We start from the raw sequence: 23,465 nt of genomic DNA on the forward strand, positions 1-23,465 counted from the left end.
TAGTGACGGGAGGACAGCTCATAGTAATGACTGGAATAGAGCAAATGGAAACCATGTGTTAGATGTATTTGTGTGTCAACAAGTTGCCTAGAAGAAGCGACTCGTATCCATCTGTCCTTTACTCTAGATGATGATAATGGGGGTTGTGGTGTCCTCTTCCAGGTGGTAAATGCTGTTTCTGAAAAGAACCTGCAGCTATAAGCTATACTGTTAGGAGGATGTATGCTTTTTGTTTGGCGTAGCCTACACTGAAATGGTAAATTACCGTAATATAGGCGCTAATGTTTACGCACATTACGAATTTAGGTCTTTAAATGACATTGTTTCAAACAAAATGAACCACTTTGACAGATTAGGATGTACTAAAGAACCCGTATGTCCAGAGCAGACAACCTACACTAATACAATCAGCGTACAATAAGTAGTTCCACTGACAGCTGCTACAGCCAATTACGTGTGTCTGGTCGATAGTGGGAGGGCCTTAGAACTCCCCTGTATCCAATCACGTTGTATATTTTCGTCATTGAAGTACTTTTTTTTTCACAGCAACATTTTTGCTTCTGTCGGCAGCATCGGTCAAGGATCTGTCTAGTTAGAATAGGCTCTGGCTCGGAGGTTCAAACACAGTGATAGGAAAAGAAAGGCGAGGAGCTTGTGTGATTTAGCAGAGAGAGAGAGAGAGAGAGAGAGAGAGAGAGAGAGAGGAAGGGAAAAGAAAAGAGAGTCAGCGAGAGAGATACGGTGAAGCCGGGCGACCGTTCATTTAATTCACACCGTCTTGATCGCGTGCAAGTGCGGGAGACGGTCGGTAACGTGTTGTTGCAACATCACCTCCGGTCCACCCCCGAGTGAGTCCCGGGGTATACAGGAGCGTGAAGAAGTATAATTCATGCCTACTTTCGACATGGATCCTTATGATGGAGATGAAAACAATTACATGCCTCAGGAAGATGACTGGGACCGGGATATGCTGTTGGACCCGGCGTGGGAGAAGCAGCAGAGAAAGGTGAATAGAGTTTACCTTGTTATATATATTATATATATATATATATCATATAGTGATCTAGCTTCCTCTTTCCTGGTGTGGTGCAGCAGTGAGATGAGGGACATATGAGCGAGCAGCAGGAAACCTGTAGACAATTTTGAAATTGTTACTGCTCTTGGGAACTGGGAAGATTAACAAATACACATTTGTGTATTATAGACATCAGGGGGTGTTTTTGTAACGATTTTTACACTCCATTTATTTAGCTCGGAGTTAGATAGGCTAACCAATGTGTCAACTGTCATATTACAAATGTATCAAAACTTTTGAGTAGCCTAATGGTTTGACTAGCCTAAACATTACATTAAGGATTTAGTCTAGTTTTATCCTAATGTGTAAAAAGCAGCAGACCAGCTGTAGTTGAAGCAGCATAGTGTCTGTCTGCTGTAGCCCCAAGGACTGGCCTAATCTCCCGTTCACCCATCCCTGCTACAACAAGACGATTACTACTGGAAATAGTCCGCCCACCTCGCAGAGCAACAGATGTCAGACATGTGTTCATACTGCTGTATCATGTCTTCTCTCTTCTCCCCTTTCCTCCTCTTCTCCCCTTTCCTCCTCATCTCCTCTTCTCCCCTTTCCTCCTCATCTCTCCTCTCCTCTCCTCTCCTCCTCATTTCCACCTCATCTCCTCTTCCCTCATCCACTCCCCTTCCCTCATCCTCTCCCCTTCCCTCATCCTCTCCCCTTTCCTCATCCTCTCCCCTTTCCTCATCCTCTCCCCTTTCCTCCTCTCCTCCCTCCTCTCCCCTTTCCTCATCCTCTCCCCTTTCCTCATCCTCTCCCCTTTCCTCATCCTCTCCCCTTTCCTCATCCTCTCCCCTTTCCTCATCCTCTCCCCTTTCCTCATCCTCTCCCCTTTCCTCCTCTCCTCTCCCCTTTCCTCCTCTCCTCTCCCCTTTCTCCTCTCCTCTCCCCTTTCCTCCTCTCCTCTCCCCCTTTCCTCCTCTCCTCTCCCCTTTCCTCCTCTCCTCTCCCCTTTCCTCATCCTCTCCCCTTTCCTCATCCTCTCCCCTTTCCTCCTTTCCTCTCCCCTTTCCTCCTCATCTCCTCTTCCCTCCTCTCCCCTTTCCTCCTCATCTCCTCTTCCCTCCTCTCCCCTTTCCTCCTTTCCTCTCCCCTTTCCTCCTCATCTCCTCTCCTCTCCCCTTTCCTCCTCATCTCCTCTCCTCTCCTCTCCCCTTTCCTCCTCATCTCCCCTTTCCTCCTCATCTCCTCTTCCCTCCTCTCCTCTTCCCTCCTCTCCTCTTCCCTCCTCTCCTCTTCCCTCCTCTCCTCTTCCCTCCTCTCCTCTTCCCTCATCTCCTCTTCCCTCTTCTCCCCTTTCCTCATCCTCTCCTCCTTTCCTCCTCATCTCCTCTTCCCTCCTCTCCTCTCCCCTTTCCTCTTCATCTCCTCTTCCCTCCTCTCCTCTCCTCATCCTCTCCTCTCCCCTTTCCTCCTCATCTCCACTTCCCTTCTCTCCTCTCCCCTTTCCTCATCTCCTCTTCTCTCTTCTCCTCTCCCCTCTTCCGTCCTCTCCTCTCCCCTTTCCTCATCTCCTCTTCCTTTCCTCATCTCCTCTTCCGTCCTCTCCTCTCCCCTTTCCTCATCTCCTCTTCTCTCCTTTCCTTCCTTCCTTCCTTCCTTCCTTCCTTCCTTCCTTCCTTCCTTCCTTCCTTCCTTCCTTCCTTCCTTCCTTCCTTCCTTCCTCCGCTCCCCTTCTTTTTTCTCCTCCTTCTCTCCTCTCCTCTCCTCCTATTGTAGGTGTCCCTATCTACCTCAGTTCCCCTCTCCTCCTATTGTAGGTGTCCAGATCAGAGCTAGAATGTATGGACAGTGTAGACTACACTGAGTTCCAGTGGAATCATTCAAATGAAAGTATTTCGAGAATGGCTGAAGACATTTGTGCCCGTGCTTGCGCTCTCTGTTTCTCGCTCTCTGTCTCTCGCTCTCTGTCTCTCGCTCTCTGTCTCTCGCTCTCTCACACTTTCCTTTTTTGCTTTGAGAAAATAGGGAAGAAAATGCAGTGGAATCTGAGTAAGCATTGTGGTTAGAAGGGTTGGGCTTGGATCGGAGCGAGCGTGCCCTAAAATGGTCATAATCGTCCCCCTTCTCTTGCAGTTGAAAAAAGTTTTCCTTTTTTTGTTGTTTTTTTGCTGCTGCTTTGAAAGCTCTGGCTTCCAGTTTCCTGAATTATGTTGTCATCGCCAGGCGGTTACTGGTGTCGGTGAGAGAAGCACCGGGGCGGCTAGGTATGCGAGGTCAGGGGTTACACGTAAATAATTACAGATGCAGGGAGCCAACAACTAGCACGAGCCTGCCTGCCTGCCTGCCTGCCTGCCTGCCTGCCTGCCTGCCTGCCTGCCTGCCTGCCTGCCTGCCTGCCTGCCTGCCTGCCTGCCTGCCTGCCTGCCTGCCTGCCCTGAGATATCATCTGGAGGCGATGCCTACAGCAGTTAGAGTAGTTACTGTAGTAATACCACGGAATGAATGACAATCCACCGGTAGTGCTTCAGAGCCTCTCTATTCAATCATATCACAGTTTGCTTAGACTTCAATTTTCATTCAAGGAAAGGGCCCCTGAGTAGACCAAGGTTTTCAAAAGACTGAGCGACGTTCATAGTTTATGCCGAGATAGTCCTTAGATATACAGCAGATACGGTTTAGTAGAGGTGGTAGTATAAGCTAGACCAAACAAGGCATTGCAGTAATGCGATGCATTATAACCATTTAATTGTATGTATTATAGCCCGACTCTGTAAGGTAAGATGTGCAGACAGAGAAACAGTAGGCCTGGACCTGGATAAATAAAAACACTGAAACAAAGCTACCCTGTGAGATTTCCCAGGTGTGGAGTAATTATACTTCAACAGAGTTTATTTTTTTTGGGGGGGGGGGACCCACTCGTGCCTCAGCCCTCCTCAGTGACTGCTGTATGGGCGGTCACACATAACAGGATTCATAATTGTATGTGTTTCTGAATGTGAGGACACAAAGAGACAGAAGTGTGTTTATTGTATGGAGCTCTGACTAGACATTTACATTTTAGATTTTTTTTACATTTTAGTCATTTAGCAGACGCTCTTATCCAGAGCGACTTACAAATTGGTGCATTCACCTATAATATCCAGTGGAACAACCACTTTACAATAGTGCATCCCAATGATTATGGGATGGCAGCATGCTGACAGGGAGGGAGCAGGGGGAAGGGAGGGAGCAGGGGGAAGGGAGGAAGCAGGGAGGAGGGAGGGAGCATGCTGGCTGGGAGCAGGGAGGGAGGGAGCAGGGAGGAGGGAGGGAGGGAGCAGGGAGGGAGGGAGAGGAGGAGGGAGGGAGCAGGGAGGAGGAAGGGAGGGAGCAGGGAGGAGGAAGGGAGGGAGCAGGGAGGAGATAGGGAGGGAGCAGGGAGGCAGGGGGGGAGCAGGGAGGAAGGGAGGAGGGAGGGGGAGCAGGGAGCATGGAGGAAGGGAGGGAGCAGGGAGGAAGGGGGGAGCAGGGAGGAAGGGAGGGAGCAGGGAGGAGGCAGGGGGGAGCAGGGAGGGAGCAGGGAGGAGGCAGGGGGAGCAGGGAGCAGGGAGGAAGGGAGGGAGCAGGGAGGAGGCAGGGGGGAGCAGGGAGGAAGGGAGGGAGCAGGGAGGAGGCAGGGGGAGCAGGGAGCAGGGAGGCAGGGGGAGCAGGGAGGAAGGGAGGAGGGAGGGGGAGCAGGGAGGAAGGGAGGGAGCAGGGAGGAAGGGGGGAGCAGGGAGGAAGGGAGGGAGCAGGGAGGAGGCAGGGGGGAGCAGGGAGGGAGCAGGGAGGAAGGGAGGAGGCAGGGGGAGCAGGGAGCAGGGAGGAAGGGAGGGAGCAGGGAGGAGGCAGGGGGGAGCAGGGAGGAAGGGAGGGAGCAGGGAGGAGGCAGGGGGGAGCAGGGAGCAGGGAGGAAGGGAGGGAGGGAGGGAGCAGGGAGGAGGTAGGGGGGAGCAGGGAGGAAGGGAGGGAGCAGGGAGGAGGCAGGGGGGAGCAGGGAGGCAGGGGGGAGCAGGGAGGGAGGGAGGGAGGGACACACTAGCCTCACCACAGATAAACCCAGTGAATGAACCTTGTTGATATTCATTATAAGAGTTTAGTGACCTTTTTCCTTCAGGGTCCCCCTAGTAGATCAATGGTATTTGCATCCCAAAAGGCACCCTATTCCTTAGATAGGACTCCGGCTCTGGTCAAAAGTAGTGCACTATGTAGGGAATAGGGTGAATAGCATGCCATTTGGGATGTTGCTTTACTGAGGGATATGATGTGGTTAGGAAATGTCCCCAGCATGTCTTAACTTGACTGTCAGGTATACAGGCTGTCTCTCCTCATCGGTGGGATCTGAATGACTCTCCCCTCCACCGCTGCATAGCCAGGTGTGTCTTAGTGAAACAGGGCAGGTGTGTCTTAGTGAAACAGGGCAGGTGTGTCTTAGTGAAACAGGGCAGGTGTGTCTTAGTGAAACAGAGCCAGGTGTGTCTTAGTGAAACAGGGCCAGGTGTGTCTTAGTGAAACAGAGCCAGGTGTGTCTTAGTGAAACAGGGCAGGTGTGTCTTAGTGAAACAGGGCAGGTGTGTCTTAGTGAAACAGGGCAGGTGTGTCTTAGTGAAACAGGGCCAGGTGTGTCTTAGTGAAACAGAGCCAGGTGTGTCTTAGTGAAACAGGGCAGGTATGTCTTAGTGAAACAGGGCAGGTGTGTCTTAGTGAAACAGGGCCAGTTGTGTCTTAGTGAAACAGAGCCAGGTGTGTCTTAGTGAAACAGGGCAGGTATGTCTTAGTGAAACAGGGCAGGTATGTCTTAGTGAAACAGGGCAGGTATGTCTTAGTGAAACAGGGCAGGTATGTCTTAGTGAAACAGGGCAGGTATGTCTTAGTGAAACAGGGCAGGTATGTCTTAGTGAAACAGGGCAGGTATGTCTTAGTGAAACAGGGCAGGTATGTCTTAGTGAAACAGGGCAGGTGTGTCTTAGTGAAACAGGGCCAGGTGTGTCTTAGTGAAACAGGGCAGGTGTGTCTTAGTGAAACAGGGCCAGGTGTGTCTTAGTGAAACAGGGCCAGGTATGTCTTAGTGAAACAGGGCCAGGTGTGTCTTAGTGAAACAGAGCCAGGTGTGTCTTAGTGAAACAGGGCAGGTGTGTCTTAGTGAAACAGGGCAGGTATGTCTTAGTGAAACAGAGCCAGGTATGTCTTAGTGAAACAGGGCAGGTATGTCTTAGTGAAACAGAGCCAGGTGTGTCTTAGTGAAACAGGGCCAGGTGTGTCTTAGTGAAACAGGGCAGGTGTGTCTTAGTGAAACAGGGCAGGTGTGTCTTAGTGAAACAGGGCCAGGTGTGTCTTAGTGAAACAGGGCAGGTATGTCTTAGTGAAACAGGGCAGGTATGTCTTAGTGAAACAGAGCCAGGTGTGTCTTAGTGAAACAGAGCCAGGTGTGTCTTAGTGAAACAGAGCCAGGTGTGTCTTAGTGAAACAGAGCCAGGTGTGTCTTAGTGAAACAGGGCAGGTGTGTCTTAGTGAAACAGGGCAGGTATGTCTTAGTGAAACAGGGCAGGTGTGTCTTAGTGAAACAGGGCAGGTGTGTCTTAGTGAAACAGGGCAGGTGTGTCTTAGTGAAACAGGGCAGGTGTGTCTTAGTGAAACAGGGCCAGGTGTGTCTTAGTGAAACAGAGCCAGGTGTGTCTTAGTGAAACAGAGCCAGGTGTGTCTTAGTGAAACAGAGCCAGGTGTGTCTTAGTGAAACAGAGCCAGGTGTGTCTTAGTGAAACAGGGCAGGTATGTCTTAGTGAAACAGAGCCAGGTATGTCTTAGTGAAACAGGGCAGGTATGTCTTAGTGAAACAGAGCCAGGTGTGTCTTAGTGAAACAGGGCCAGGTGTGTCTTAGTGAAACAGGGCAGGTATGTCTTAGTGAAACAGGGCAGGTGTGTCTTAGTGAAACAGGGCCAGGTGTGTCTTAGTGAAACAGGGCAGGTATGTCTTAGTGAAACAGGGCAGGTATGTCTTAGTGAAACAGGGCAGGTATGTCTTAGTGAAACAGAGGCAGGTGTGTCTTAGTGAAACAGAGGCAGGTGTGTCTTAGTGAAACAGAGCCAGGTGTGTCTTAGTGAAACAGAGCCAGGTGTGTCTTAGTGAAACAGGGCCAGGTGTGTCTTAGTGAAACAGAGCCAGGTGTGTCTTAGTGAAACAGAGCCAGGTGTGTCTTAGTGAAACAGAGCCAGGTGTGTCTTAGTGAAACAGAGCCAGGTGTGTCTTAGTGAAACAGGGCAGGTGTGTCTTAGTGAAACAGGGCAGGTGTGTCTTAGTGAAACAGGGCCAGGTGTGTCTTAGTGAAACAGGGCCAGGTGTGTCTTAGTGAAACAGAGCCAGGTATGTCTTAGTGAAACAGGGCAGGTGTGTCTTAGTGAAACAGAGCCAGGTGTGTCTTAGTGAAACAGAGCCAGGTATGTCTTAGTGAAACAGAGCCAGGTGTGTCTTAGTGAAACAGAGCCAGGTGTGTCTTAGTGAAACAGGGCAGGTGTGTCTTAGTGAAACAGGGCAGGTGTGTCTTAGTGAAACAGGGCAGGTGTGTCTTAGTGAAACAGGGCCAGGTGTGTCTTAGTGAAACAGGGCAGGTATGTCTTAGTGAAACAGGGCAGGTGTGTCTTAGTGAAACAGGGCCAGGTGTGTCTTAGTGAAACAGGGCAGGTGTGTCTTAGTGAAACAGGGCAGGTATGTCTTAGTGAAACAGAGCCAGGTATGTCTTAGTGAAACAGAGCCAGGTGTGTCTTAGTGAAACAGGGCAGGTGTGTCTTAGTGAAACAGGGCAGGTATGTAGACCTATTGCATATTAGCATTCACTGTTGGGACTCAAAATACCAAAAGGAGACTGGACATAAGTCTGAGATTAGCTTCACTTCCATAATGTAAACATTACACTCACATAAGTTCCAAAAATAATAAAGACATTACAAATGTCATATTATGTCTATATACAGTGTTGACACAAATAAATAAACATAAATATGGGTGGTATTTACAATGGTGTTTGTTCTTCACTGGTTGACCTTTTCTTGTGGCAATAGGTCACAAGTCTTGCTGCTGTGATGACACACTGTGGTATTTCAGTGTGGTATTTTTGTTTTAGAATTCGTTGTGGATCTGTGTAATCTGAGGGAAATATGTGTCTCTAATATGGTCATACATTTGGCAGGAGGTTAGGAAGTAAGGCAGGAGGTTTGGCAGGAGGTAAGCTCCGTTTCCACCTCATTTTGTGGGCAGTGTGCACATAGCCTGTCTTGTATTGAGAGCCAGGTCTGCCTACGACGGTCTTTCTCAATAGCAAGGCTATGCTCACTGAGTCTGTACATAGTCAAAGCTTTCCTTAAGGTATTCTGCCACTGTGTACTCTCTGTTTAGGGCCAAACAGCATTTGAGTTTGCTCAGTTTTTTTGTTAATTCTTTCCAATGTGTCAAGTAATTATCTTTTTTTGTTTTCTCATGAATTGGTTGGGTCTAATTGTGTTCCTATCCTGGGGCTCTGTTTGTGTTTGTGAACAGAGGACCAGCTTGCTTAGGGGACTCTTCTCCAGGTTCATCTCTCTGTAGGTGATGTCTCTGTCTCTGTCTCTGTCTCTGTCTCTGTCTCTGTCTCTGTCTGTCTGTCTGTCTGTCTGTCTGTCTGTCTGTCTGTCTGTCTGTCTGTCTGTCTGTCTGTCTGTCTGTCTGTCTGTCTGTCTGTCTGTCTGTCTGTCTGTCTCACTCTCTCTGTTTATCTTTGTCTCTCTGTCTCTCTGTCACTCTCTCTCTCTGTCACTCTCTCTCTCTGTCTCACTCTCTCTCTCTGTCTCACTCTCTCTCTCTGTCTGTCTGTCTGTCTGTCTGTCTGTCTGTCTGTCTGTCTGTCTGTCTGTCTGTCTGTCTGTCTGTCTGTCTGTCTGTCTGTCTGTCTGTCTGTCTGTCTGTCTGTCTGTCTGTCTGTCATCTAGAATAGTCTTTTGCTGTAGCCAGAGCCCAGAGATGCAGTGACTGACTCTGAATACAGGTGTTTACTGACTGACTGCTGAGGGCTAATTTGTCCAGGCTTGTCCTTATAAGGAAGCGACTAGCTTGTACCTTCAATTTACCCCTGCTGGTAAATCTCTAGACACTCCCCCCCCTGCTCCCTTTGCAGCTTTGGAGCCTCCTACATTCCCCAGCCTGTCTCCTCTGTGCCAGGGGGAAGATAAAGTTTTAATTGATTCCACGATCCATTCAATTCCAGGATAAATGATTGTTCATTCCAACCATGGATGAGTCTGAGCCTGAAAGAGCAAGGCAAGTTATCTGGTTGGGTTGATATAGAGAAGGCCTAGCACTCGTCTGACTGACACAATTACTGTCATTTATACAACACCTTTCAGACATGGTATGCAACGCAATGTGCTTTACAGGAGGGGGGGGAACTACAAATTAAAGCTGAAATATTTATTACTCAACAAACATTTGTTTAAAAAACAAAAGAATGACAATACTGAACAAAAAAAAATACTGTAAGGAAAAGCAAAGCTAAAAATATATGTTTTAAGATCTCTTTTAAATATGTCCACAATTTTGGCCTCCCTCAGGTTCTCTGGCAGGCTGTTCCAGTGGCTGGGGGCATTGTAACTCAAATGTGCAGCCAGATTCTCTCCCTGTGCTTTGGCTCCAACAATAAGTACCTCGGTCTCGTCTTGATTTAGCTAGAGGAAGCTGTGAACCATCCAAGTATTTAAATCACTAATACAGTCTAATAATTTATCCGTGGAGCTAAAAATCCTCTGGTGACACAGAAATGTAAAGTTGGTATCGTCTGCGTAGCAGTGAAGATCAATGCTGTGCTTTTCTGATAACGCTGCCAAGGGGTTAAATATATCAACTGAACACCACTGTGACTCCACATGTGGTATGTGTTTTCACTGAGTTATGTTCACCAAGGGTGACAGAGAACTCTTGACCGGTTAAATAGGTTCTAAACCGATTTAGAACTGGAGGGGAGAGGTCAACACACCTCTCCAGTCGGTCCAGAAGGACATCATGGCCAACAGTGTCGAATGCAGCACTTAAATCCAAGAGTACAAGGATGGAGAGCTATTTGGTGTCTGTGTTGGCTCTAAGATAATTTACCACTTTCACTAAGCTGTGGTGGGTACCAAAACCAGATTGACGTTTTTTCTTTGCTGGGTTTAACTTTTTTTTAAAAATACAGTTGGCACTTAAACAATCATTTAGCTGTTTGAGCACCAATTTCTCCAGAATTTTGGCTTAAGAATAGGTTGGAAAATGGCTGAAAATTGCTAAAAGCTGAAGAATCTATATTCCTTTTCTTCAGAAGGGGTTTCACCAGAGCAGTCTTTAGTGCAGTGGGGAAAGTGCCTGTGAACAAGGAGAGATTAACAATATCTTTCACTTCTTCTTATGTGCAATTAAAAAACGGTTTGGTAAAAGGTGATGGGGGATGGGATAGGATCGCGAAGACAGGTAGAGGGCTTAAGTTGGAATATCACTTTCCTGAGCATGTCTGTGTCAACCATGGAAAATAATTCCATAGAGCCTTTTGTGTAGTAGACTAGGGCACATATCATCAAATTTCTCATCAGGTCTTGCTTGACTGATACCCAGCCTAATGGAGACTCATATCTCCCCCACTAGCTTTAAACACCAGCTGTCAGAGCAGCTCACAGATCACTGCACAATGTACAAACAACCCATCTATCTACCTACCTCATCCCTATACTGTATTTATTTTATTTATCTTGCTCCTTTGCACCCCAGTATCTCTACTTGTACATTCATCTTCTGCACATCTACCATTCCAGTGTCTAAATGCTATATTGTAATTACTTCGCCACCATGCCCTATTTATTGCCTTAACTCCCTTATCTTACCTCATTTGCACTCATTGTATATAGACGTTTTCTTTTTTTCTACTGTGTTATTGACTGTATGTTTGTTTATTCCATGTGTAACTCTGTGTTGTTGTATGTGTCGAATTGCTACGCTTTATCTTGTCCAGGTCGCAGTTGTAAATGAGAACTTGTTCTCAACTGGCCTACCTGGTTAAATAAAGGTGAAATAAAAATAATGCTGGTCATCTCCGAAATATGCCGCAAACTGTAGAGCAAAGTTCACATTGGTTTGCGGAGGATTTATCAGACCATCAATGGTGGAGAGGAGCACTCTAATTCTTCAGATTATTAGCGATCAAATTAGAAATCTTTTTTTTTTTCTCCCCGGTTTGGCATTTTTAATGGCCTTGTTATTTACAGTATGCCAAGTTGCTCTCTCAGAATATCATAATGGACCTGCAACTTTGACTTTCTCCACTTCCGCTCTGCCTTTCTGCAATTTATTTTTAATTGAGTTAGTTTCCTCACTCATCCAAGGGCCTCTCCGTTTGGATGTCCTTTTTCAACTTTACTGGAGCTATGGCATCAATGGTTGCCCTTCATTTGCTATTAAAGTTATTAACTAAATCATCACAAGAGGAATGCAGAATAGGTGGTGGAGTATTGTTCATACACTCAGTTCTTAAAAATGGGTTCAGTGTAACCCTGTGCTATGGGCAACAAGGTAGTGTAAATCCCCAGTGGTGACCAGATAAAGCAACATCAACAACATAGGATATGTCAATAGAAAGCCTCTTGGTGATAACCAGGTCCAGAGTATGGCTGTGGTTATGGGTGGGCCCAGTAGAAAGCCTCTTGGTGATAACCAGGTCCAGAGTATGGCTGTGGTTATGGGTGGGCCCAGTAGAAAGCCTCTTGGTGATAACCAGGTCCATAGTATGGCTGTGGTTATGGGTGGGCCCAGTAGAAAGCCTCTTGGTGATAACCAGGTCCATAGTATGGCTGTGGTTATGGGTGGGCCCAGTAGAAAGCCTCTTGGTGATAACCAGGTCCATAGTATGGCTGTGGTTATGGGTGGGCCCAGTAGAAAGCCTCTTGGTGATAACCAGGTCCATAGTATGGCTGTGGTTATGGGTGGGCCCAGAAGAAAGCCCCTTGGTGATAACCAGGTCCATAGTATGGCTGTGGTTATGGGTGGGCCCAGAAGAAAGCCCCTTGGTAATAACCAGGTCCAAAGTATGGCTGTGGTTATGGGTGGGCCCAGTAGAAAGCCCACTGGTAATAACCAGGTCCAGAGTATGGCAGTTATAGGTATGCCCAATAACATATTGGATAAAATTCATAGAGCTCAAGAGATTCATACATTTAATGGCCTTGGAGTCTTTGTCAACATGAATATTAAAATCGCCCAACACAATGATTTGATCACAGTTATCAAGGACAATAGACAATAGTTCAGAGAAATCAGTAAAGTAAGTGGGGGGCAGTGCTTTGGAGGCCTATGCAGGGTTATGGCCCCGCGCTGGTGGCTGACATTTAAACAGTATAGCATTATGCTCACAATACCCAAAGTCGCCAAACGGAATGTCCTTACAGCTGAGAGCATTAGTAAAAGTAAAGGCTGTCCCCCCTACCCGTTTTCCCTGTTCTGATAGAGTATGAAAATCTGTAGTCCGTGGGGCCGGGGGCTTCAATAAGAGCGGCGCTACAGTCTGAACACAGCCATGTTTCAGTGAGAAACATGCAATCAGCTTTACGCTCAGTAATGAGGTCATAAACGAGAAAGGTTTTACTTGTGATTGCTCTAACATTTGGGGCATCAACCTCGAGGTAACCAATGGAATAACAACCAAATTTATTAATGCTACAACTATGTTTTCTGACAGTTTGTAATCTATCAGAATGGTAGCAGATGACCGTTTGTATAAACTCACTAGAATGCAGAGTTGGAGGAACATAAATTGGGTTACTCACAATAATCATAGTGCCATTTCTACGGGAGTTGATATACATTCCAAGTCCTCTGTTGCTTATTCGGACAGGAAGGACGAGCCCTACTAGACCCTGTCCATCAGTCTCTAAAACAGTTTGATGTTGTTGGGACTGGAGCACTACCAGACCCTGTCCGTCAGTCTCTAAAACAGTTTGATGTTGTTGGGACTGGAGCACTACCAGACCCTGTCTGTCAGTCTCTAAAACAGTTTGATGTTGCTGGGACTGGAGCACTACCAGACCCTGTCTGTCAGTCTCTAAAATCAAATCAAAGTTTATTTGTCATGTGCGCCGAATACAACAGGTGTAGACCTTTCAGTGAAATGCTTACTTTACAGGCTCTAACCAATAGTGCAAAAAAGGTGTTAGGTGAACAATAGGTAAGTAAAGAAATAAAACAACAGTAAAATGACAGGCTATATACAGTAGCGAGGCTATAAAAGTAGCGAGGCTACATACAGACACCAGTTAGTCAGGCTGATTTGAGGTAGTATGTACATGTAGATATGGTTAAAGTGACTATGCATATATGATGAACAGAGAGTAGCAGTAGCATAAAAGAGGTGGTGGTGGGTGGTGGGACACAATGCAGATAGCCCGGTTAGCCAATGTGCGGGAGCACTGGTTGGTCGGCCCTATTTTATTTATTTTATTTCACCTTTTATTTAACCAGGTAGGCTAGTTGAGAACAAGTTCTCATTTACAACTGCGACCTGGCCAAGATAAAGCAAAGTAGTTCGACACATACAACAACACAGAGTTACACATGGAATAAACAAACATACAATCAATAATACAGTAGAAAAATCTATATAGAGTGTGCAAATGAGGTAGGATATGAGCGGTAAGGCAATAAATAGGCCATGGTGGCGAAGTAATTACAATATAGCAATTAAATACTGGGATGGTAGAATGTGCAGAAGATGAATGTGCAAGTAGAGATACTGGGGTGCAAAGGAGCAAGATAAATAAATACAGTATGAGGATGAGGTAGATAGATGGGCTATTTACAGGTGGGCTATGTACAGGTGCAGTGATCTGTGAGCTGCTCTGACAGCTGGTGCTTAAAGCTAGTGAGGGAGGTAAGAGTCTCCAGCTTTAGTGATTTTTTTGCAGTTCGTTCCAGTCATTGGCAGCAGAGAACTGGAAGGAGAGGCGGCCAAAGGAAGAATTGGCTTTGGGGGTGACCAGTGAGATATACCTGCTGGAGCGCGTGCTACAGGTGGGTGCTGCTATGGTGACCAGTGAGCTGAGATAAGGCGGGGCTTTACCTAGTAGAGACTTGTAGATGACCTGGAGCCAGTGGGTTTGGTGACGAGTATGAAGCAAGGGCCAGCCAACGAGAGCGTACAGGTCGCAGTGGTGGGTAGTATATGGGGCTTTGGTGACAAAACGGATGGCACTGTGATAGACTGCATCCAGTTTATTGAGTAGGGTATTGGAGGCTATTTTGTAAATGACATCGCCGAAGTCGAGGATCGGTAGGATGGTCAGTTTTACGAGGGTATGTTTGGCAGCATGAGTGAAGGATGCTTTGTTGCGAAATAGGAAGCCGATTCTAGATTTAATTTTGGATTGGAGATGTTTAATGTGAGTCTGGAAGGAGAGTTTACAGTCTAACCAGACACCTAGGTATTTGTAGTTGTCCACATATTCTAAGTCAGAACCGTCCAAAGTAGTGATGCTGGACGGGCGGGCAGGTGCGGGCAGCGATTGGTTGAAGAGCATGCATTTAGTTTTACTTGTATTTAAGAGCAGTTGGAGGTCATTGAAGCTTGTCTGGAGGTTAGTTAACACAGTGTCCAAAGAAGGGCCAGAAGTATACAAAATGGTATCGTCTGCGTAGAGGTGGATCAAAGAATCACCAGCAGCAAGAGCGACATCATTGATGTATACAGAGAAGAGAGTCGGCCCGAGAATTGAACTCTGTGGCAACCCCATAGAGACTGCCAGAGATCCGGACAACAGGCCCTCTGATTTGACACACTGAACTCTGTCTGAGAAGTAATTGGTGGACCAGGCGAGGCAGTCATTTGAGAAACCAAGGCTGTTGAGTCTGCCAATAAGAATGTTGTGATTGACAGAGTCGAAAGCCTTAGCCAGGTCGATGAATATGGCTGCACAGTAATGTCTGTTATCGATGGCGGTTATGATATCGTTTAGGACCTTGAGCGTGGCTGAGGTGCACCCATGACCAGCTCTGAAACCAGATTGCACAGCGGAGAAGGTACGGTGGGATTCGAAATGGTCGGTGATCTGTTTGTTAACTTGGCTTTCGAAGACTTTAGAAAGGCAGGGTAGAATAGATATAGGTCTGTAGCAGTTTGGGTCTAGAGTGTTACCCCCTTTGAAGAGGGGGATGACACCAACAGCTTTCCAGTCTTTGGGGATCTCGGACGATACAAAAGAGGTTGAACAGGCTAGTAATAGGGGTTGCAACAATTTCGGCAGATAATTTTAGAGAGGGTCCAGATTGTCTAACCCTGCTGATTTGTAGGGGTCCAGATTTTGCAGCTCTTTCAGAACATCAGCCGTCTGGATTTGGGTGAAGGAGAAGTGGGGGAGGTTTGGGCGAGTTGCTGTGGGGGGTGCAGAGCTGTTGACCTTGGTAGGGGTAGCCAGGTGGAAAGCATGGCCAGCCGTAGAAAAATGCTTATTGAAATTCTCAATTATCGTGGATTTATCGGTGGTGACAGTGTTTCCTAGCCTCAGTGCAGTGAACAGCTGGGAGGAGGTGCTCTTATTCTCCATGGACTTTACAGTGTCCCAGAACTTTTTTGAGTTTGTGCTACAAGATGCAAATTTCTGTTTGAAAAAGCTAGCCTTAGCTTTCCTAACTGCCTGTGTATATTTGTTCCTAACTTCCCTGAAAAGTTGCATATCACGGGGGCTATTCGATGCTAATGCAGTACGCCACAGGATGTTTTTGTGCTGTTCAAGGGCAGTCAGGTCTGGAGAGAACCAAGGGCTATATCTGTTCCTGGTTAAAAAAATTTGGAATGGGCCATGCTTATTTAAGACGGTGAGGAAAGCACTTTTAAAGAATAACCAGGCATCCTCTAGTGACGGAATGAGGTCAATATCCTTCCAGGATACCCGGGCCAGGTCGATTAGAAAGGCCTGCTCGCTGAAGTGTTTTAGGGAGCGCTTGACAGTGATGAGGAGTGGTCGTTTGACCGCAGATCCATTACGGATGCAGGCAATGAGGCAGTGATCGCTTTGGTTGAAAACAGCAGAGGTGTATTTGGAGGGCGAGTTAGTTAGGATGAGATCTATGAGGGTGCCCGTGTTTACGGATTTGGGGTTGTACCTGGTAGGTTCATTGATAATTTGTGTGAGATTGAGGGCATCTAGCTTAGATCGTAGGATGGCTGGGGTGTTAAGAATGTCACAGTTTAGGTCACCTAGCAACACGAGCTCTGAAGATAGATGAGGGGCAATCAAATCACATATGGTGTCCAGAGCACAGCTGGGGGCAGAGGGTGGTCTATAGCAGGCGGCAACGGTGAGAGACTTATTTCTGGAAAGATGGATTTTTAAAAGTAGAAGCTTGAATTGTTTGGGTACAGACCTGGATAGTAAGACAGAACTAGATTGCAACACAGCCCCCTTTTGGCAGTTCTATCTTGTCGGAAAATGTTATAGTTAGGGATGGAGATTTCAGGGTTTTTCGTGGACTTCCTAAGCCAGGATTCAGACACGGCTTAGACATCCGGATTGGCAGAGTGTGCTTAAGCAGTGAATAAAACAAACTTAGGGAGGAGGCTTCCTTCAATATAAAGTTGTTTTTGACAAAAATGAAAAAAGTGTCAGTTTGTCTCTTTCAAGAGGTTGAAGTAATAACATGTTCAAATAATTAAAACATTGGCTTGAATTTAGGTTGTTTCTTTAGTTTTCTCGAAATCTAAAGAAACAAAAGAAGGATTTTTCCCTTCCTCTCATTGACTTCTCAAGTAGAAAACCCTGTCCTAGTCTGTTTCGCAAGAGTTCTTGGAAGACTTGTGACGTTGCACCTCTGGGTTTAGGAACTCTGTGCCAAAATCGTCAGACGTGTGTGTATATATTTAATGTATTACATGAATGGTGTCCACAGTCCTTCTGAAAATACTATTTTAAATCGTGTTTTATTGCAATTTATTTATTCTACCCTGCTCCATCTTTTCAATGTATTCCATTTCATATTTGTCTGTCCGTGTGGCTAGTTCCAGGGTCATTGGTCCTTCTCATCTACTGTCAAATCTACCATTCCAGTGTTTTTACTTGCTATATTGTATTTACTTTGCCACCATGGCCTATTTATTGCCTTTACCTCCCATATCTCACCTCATTTGCTCACATTGTATATAGACTTATTTTTCTACTGTATTATTGACTGTATGTTTGTTTTACTCCATGTGTAACTCTGTGTTGTTGTATGTGTCGAACTGCTTTGCTTTATCTTGACCAGGTCGCAATTGTAAATGAGAACTTGTTCTCAACTGGCCTACCTGGTTAAATAAATAAATAACTAAATAAATAATCTGTGTACTACCAGTCATTATTACAACGTTGTGGTTACCTAGGTTACCCCATTGGCTCACAGCAAATACTTGACTTTTTTTTTTCTTCCCCCAATACCATTTTCTTGTTGTCTCCAATTATGAAACTACATTTTAAGGAAAGTACAACATGTCTAAATATTACTGTGAGAGTGAGAGTGTGACCACGAAAGTTTGAATTGGTACATGTTCAGGGGTTAGATGAGAGGTTTGCAGGCAGTGTGTTTGTTTTGTGTGTCTGGTCTGTCATAGTTGATCCAGTCCCGTTCTAAATCTCAGAGAAACTTTTTATCCCCAATGACTCGACCCCCAGTCACGCTGCCTTGCCCATGCCTCGTTTACACTGATGGATGGGGTCACACACACACCCATCGCAGGAAGTTTAATGTGTCTGCTGGTAGTGTGATTACCCTAAAGAAGGAATCCTGACTTGACACACTACTCTCTCTCTCTCTCTCTCTCTCTCTCTCCCTCATCTCTCTCTCCCTCTTCTCTCTCTCCTCTTCCCTCTCCCATCTCTCCCTGCCCTTAACACAGCTACCCAGACCTTGCCATAATCATAGAGGAAATTTCTTCCCATAGCTTTTTGTCTGGTTTGGAAAGAGTTTCTTTGTAGTTCCAACATGCAGACTCTGTCCCTTGGGTGTTGGGAGTGCAAAAGCCATTTCTCCCTTATTAAGTTATAAATGCAGAAGTCAGTGTGTACAGAATGCACTGTTTGAAGAGTCAAATGTGTGCCACTAACCATCCATTATCTGGAAAGTTCTGTAATGCCACCAGGACATCGATGCAAATATTCACTTCAGTTGTTTTCTCAGGCATCTATGGTCCAAATATGGACGTAGAGTTTCTTTAGACATGGGTTCCAAATGCTGTTAAAGGGATAGCTGGCTCTGTTAAAGGGATAGCTGGCGCTGTTAAAGGGATAGCTGGCGCTGTTAAAGGGATAGCTGTCTCTCTTGTCTGAAAAAAAAAAAAAGTATTCAGATCTAAAAGAAAAAGGTATTGAGTCCATGTCCAGTCCAATACCATCTGTGATGTGTTATTGTCGGCTGTATTCCTCAGTCCCAAAGGAACGTAAAACAGATGGCTACAGAGTGTGGATGGATGTAAACAGGTAGGGTTGTACTTAGTAAGCTGGAACTATTTTGTGTTTTGTATTGCTTGGCATGTTTGTCCACACAAGCTTACACATCATTTTACTGTGTTTACAGAAGATCTTATTCAATAGTACACGTCTAGCATAGTTGAATGAAAGATGGTGTTAGAATCCTTGTTAAAGGATTGCTGGATGTCCCACTTCATCTCATCAATTTAAAACGTTCAAGACTTTTGTGAATTTCAGTATTTGCAGAAAGCAAGATGGTGTAATTGAACCAAAACCCTTTTGGACTCTGGAGTGACTCTATGGAGTGTGAATACCACTAGTTGGATCTGGAGTGACTCTCTACAGTGTGAATACCACTAGTTGACTCTCTACAGTGTGAATACCACTAGTTGACTCTTTACAGTGTGAATACCACTAGTTGGATCTGGAGTGTGAATACCACAAGTTGCAGAAAGCAAGATGATTTGTAGTAAAACCCAAGCTGAGAGCCAGACTTGTGGGAACTGAATTCCTCATCCAACATGGGAACCTGGGGTCAGGGTTCACGTCCTGTGGAGTCAGGGGGTGAAGAGAAAACAACACTTTACACACACACACACACACACACACACACACAGTGCATCAATGTTTCTGTCTGCTTCCACCGAGGCAACGTTATGGTCAATAATGAACGACCCTGGGGCAGAGTGTGTGTGTGTGCAATCTGTCTGCATGTTTCCAGGGGGTTTTCCAGCATGGCAACAGCATAGTGGCTTCTTTGACTGAATAATAATATCAATTAGAATCAGGATATTTTTATTTGCAGGTACGTGTAAACAGGGGGAGGGGTGTGTCTTTATTAACAACAGCTGGTGTGTGATCGCTAATTTGAAGAAAGTCTCGAGGTATCGCACGCCTGAGGTAGAATATCTCATGATAACCTATAGACCACACTATTTACCAAGAGAGTATTCATCTATATTTTATGTAGCTGTCTATTTACCACCACAAATCGATGCTGTCACTAAAGACCGCGCCCAACGGTTGGCGCTCCTAGTGGTCGGGGATATTAATGCAGGAAAACTGAAATCAGTTTGACCTCATTTCTACCAGTAATGTCACCTGTGCAACACCTACATCACCTTGACTGCAGACACAGAGACTCATACAAAGCTCGCCCTCCATTTGACAAATCTGACTATAACTCTATCTTCCTGATTCCTGCTTACAAGCAAAAAAAACTCAAACAGGAAAACAGGAAGTACCATATACGGTCCATATTGTCTATACACACCATCATATATATATATATATATATATGTATGTGTTCCGGACTCGGACATTGCACGTTACATTTTTCCTTAATTTCTTTCTTTTTTTAGATTTGCATGTATTTTTTTGTATTACTGTACTGTTGGAGCTAGAAACATAAGCATTTTGCTACACCCGCAATAACATCTGCAAAATATGTGTACTCGACCAATAAAATGAAATTTGATTTGATACCAGTGACGCGCTCAATACGGAAGTGGTTTCGCTAGCACAGACTGGAATATGTTCCGGGATTGATCCGATAACATTGAGGAGTTTACCACATCAGTCACTGGCTTCATTAATGAGTGCATTGACGACGTCGTCGTCTCCACATTGACCGTACGTACATATCCCGACCAGAAGCCATGGACTACAGGCAACATCCGCACTGAGCTAAAGACTAGTGCTGCTGCTTTCACTGACCTTTTCAACCACTCCCTCACCCAGTCTGTAATACCTACATGTTTCTAAATGACTATTGCTCCGTATCACTCACATCTGTAGCCATGAAATTCTTTGAACGGCTGGTCATCATAGCTCACATCAACCTCATCCCAGAAACCCTGGAACACTCCAATTAGCATAAAGCCTCAACATATCCACAGATGGCACAATCTCTTCCTGAAGGGCGAAGGTAGGCAACAACACATCCGCCACGCTGACCCTCAAGACGGGGGCACCTCAGGGGTGCGTGCTTAGTCCCCTCCTGTACTCCCTGTTCACCCACGACTGTGTGGCCGAACACGACTCCAACACCATCATTAAGTTTACTGATGACAAGACAGTGGTAGGCCTGGTCACCGACGACGATGAGACCATGTGGTGCCAGGACAACAACCTCAGCAAGACAAAGGAGCTGTTCGTGGACTACAGGAAACGGAGTGCCGTGCACGCCACCATTCACATCGACGGGGGGGGGGGCTGTAGTGGAGCGGGACGAACGCTTCAAGTTCCTCGTGGTCCACATCACTAAGGAATTCATATGGTCCACACACACCAACACAGCCGTGCAGAGAGCACGACAACACCTCTTTCCCCTCAGGAGGCTGAAAAGATTTGACATGGGTCCTCAGAGTTCTACAGCTGCACCATCGAGAGCAGCTCGGCATCCGACTGCAAGGCGCTACAGAGTGTAGTGTGGACGGCCCAGTACATCACTGCCATCCAGGACCTCTATACCAGGCAGTGTGGACAGCCCAGTACATCACTGGGGGCAGAGCTCCCTGCCATCCAGGACCTCTATACCAGGCGGTGTGGACAGCCCAGTACATCACTGGGGGCAGAGCTCCCTGCCATCCAGGACCTCTATACCAGGCGGTGTGGACAGCCCAGTACATCACTGGGGGCAGTGCTCCCTGCCATCCAGGACCTCTATACCAGGCGGTGTGGACAGCCCAGTACATCACTGGGGGCAGTGCTCCCTGCCATCCAGGACCTCTATACCAGGCGGTGTGGACAGCCCAGTACATCACTGGGGGCAGAGCTCCCTGCCGTCCAGGACCTCTATACCAAGCGGTGTCAGAGGAAGGCCCGAAACATTTTCAAAGACTCCAGTCACCCAAGTCATAGACTGTTATCTCTGCTACCACACGGCAAGCGGTACCGGAGCACCAAGTCTGGAACCAACAGGACCCTGAACAGCTTCTACCCCCAAGCCATAAGACTTCTAAACAATAATGCTAAATAGCTGAATAAAATGGCTACCCGGACTACCTGCATTGACCGTTTTTGTCCAAACTCTTTTGATTCATCACATATGCTGCTGCTGTTTATTATCTATCCTGTTGCCTAGTCACCTTACCCCTACCTGTATGTACACCATGACCTCGTACCCCTGCACATTGACTCGGTACTGGTACCCCATGCATATAGCCAAGTTATTGGTATTTATTGTGTATTTATTCCTTGTTATTATTTTCCTATATTTTTTTTCTTTACATTGTTTGGAAGGACCGTAAGTAAGCATTTCACTGTTAGTCTACACCTGTTGTTTACCAAGCATGTGACAAATACAATTTGATTTGATTTGCATGGATCCTTACTTCTCTCGCTCTCTATTCAATAAACTTTATTGACATGGAAAGTTAGAGCACTTACATTTTCAAATTGAACATAAAACAAGGATGGTTTAGTCAAACATGAAGATAAGATTTCTCTCTGTAAGGGAAAGCTACTGGAGTAAACAGCTACCTGGGTAACAGCAGGCACACCTTCCCATTTACTAGCCATGTGGGTGGAGAGGGGGATGGGTGTAGGTAGGTAGGTGGTGGAGGTAGGTGGTGGTGGAGGTAGGTGGTGGAGGAGGGGGTGGAGGTAGGTAGGTAGGTGGTGGAGGAGGGGGTGGAGGTAGGTAGGTGGTGGGGAGGGGGGATGGAGGTAGGTAGGTGGTGGGGAGGGGGATGGAGGTAGGTAGGTGGTGGGAGGGGGATGGAGGTAGGTAGGTGGTGGAGAAGGGGGTGGAGGTAGGTAGGTGGTGGAGAAGGGGGTGGAGGTAGGTAGGTGGTGGAGAAGGGGTGGAGGTAGGTAGGTGGTGAAGGGGGTGGAGGTAGGTAGGGGGTGGTGGTAGGTAGGTGGTGGGGAGGTGGGTGGTGGGAAGGGGGTGTAGGTAGGTGGTGGAGAAGGGGGTGGAGGTAGGTAGGTGGTGGAGAAGGGGGTGGAGGTAGGTAGGTGGTGGAGAAGGGGGATGGAGGTAGGTAGGTGGTGGAGGTAGGTAGGTAGGTAGGTGGTGGAGAGGGGGGTGGAGGTAGGTAGGTAGGTGGTGGAGAGTTGAGTGTTGAGGGAGGGAGAGAGCAGTGAGGTACAGAGTAGTGAGGAGAGGGAGGTAGAGACGGAGGGAGAGGGAAGGGAGAGGTGGAGGTGGAGGGAGGGAGGTGGAGGGAGAGAGGTGGAGGGAGAGAGGTGGAGGGAGAGGGGTGGAGGGAGAGGGAGAGAGGTGGAGGGAGAGGGAGAGAGGTGGAGGTGGAGGGAGAGAGGTGGAGGTGGAGGGAGGGAGAGGGTAAAAGAGGAGGGGGGAGAGAGGGAGGGAGGGAGGGAGAGAGGGAGGAGGTGGAGAGGGTGGAGAGAGAGTGGGGAAGGGGAGGGGGGAGGTGGAGAGGGAGAGAGAGAGAGGAGGTGGAGGGAGAGAGGAGGTAGAGAGCAGGAGAGGGGAACTGCTCACATAGAGTACCTTTCATCCTACAGGGAAAAAGAGACGCCATGTCAACCATGTTTCAACCTCTTGTCAATAATTTATGATGTCATCATCACTGGCCAGGTTATAAATTATTTGATTTTACTTCCATTTCCTTTTGAACTTCACAAGAGCTCTTCCCTCCTCCTCCACACTCACGTCAATTCATTATGACATTAATGTACATCTCCTATTGATGGGAGACTGTGTTATAGTCTACCAATTACATCTTCTCTTGCTGGGAGACTCTGTTGTAGTCTACCAATTACATCTCCTCTCGACGGGAGACTGTGTTATAGCCTACCAATTACACTCTGAGATGAAGGCTACCACTTAACATAAAGCTGACAGCATATAAAGCTTAATGACTTGTTATAAGCATGTATAAGCCTTTATAATGATGGGTACCTACATGAGGCCTTTATAACACATTCATAACCCATACATAATGCATTCATAATTCATAGTTACATTACATATACTGTAAGTATCTCA

The 23,465-nt window shown here is 46.6% G+C and overlaps 1 protein-coding gene across 4 annotated transcripts in view; it reads left to right on the forward strand.

Moving 5' to 3' along the window:
• The first annotated feature begins 543 nt into the window (after positions 1-543).
• LOC100380299 (actinin alpha 1) overlaps positions 544-23,465 on the forward strand; it is a 208,600-nt gene continuing 185,678 nt past the window's right edge. For 3 of the 4 annotated variants that reach the window (XM_045723308.1, XM_045723306.1, XM_045723307.1), the window contains exon 1: positions 544-1,006. In XM_045723308.1, coding sequence (XP_045579264.1) covers positions 890-1,006 — 117 coding nt within the window. In that variant the 5' untranslated portion in view covers positions 544-889. 4 annotated transcript variants of the gene reach the window in all.

The sequence above is a fragment of the Salmo salar genome, chromosome ssa09 (assembly GCF_905237065.1).
Source record: "Salmo salar chromosome ssa09, Ssal_v3.1, whole genome shotgun sequence".
NCBI lineage: Eukaryota > Metazoa > Chordata > Actinopteri > Salmoniformes > Salmonidae > Salmo > Salmo salar.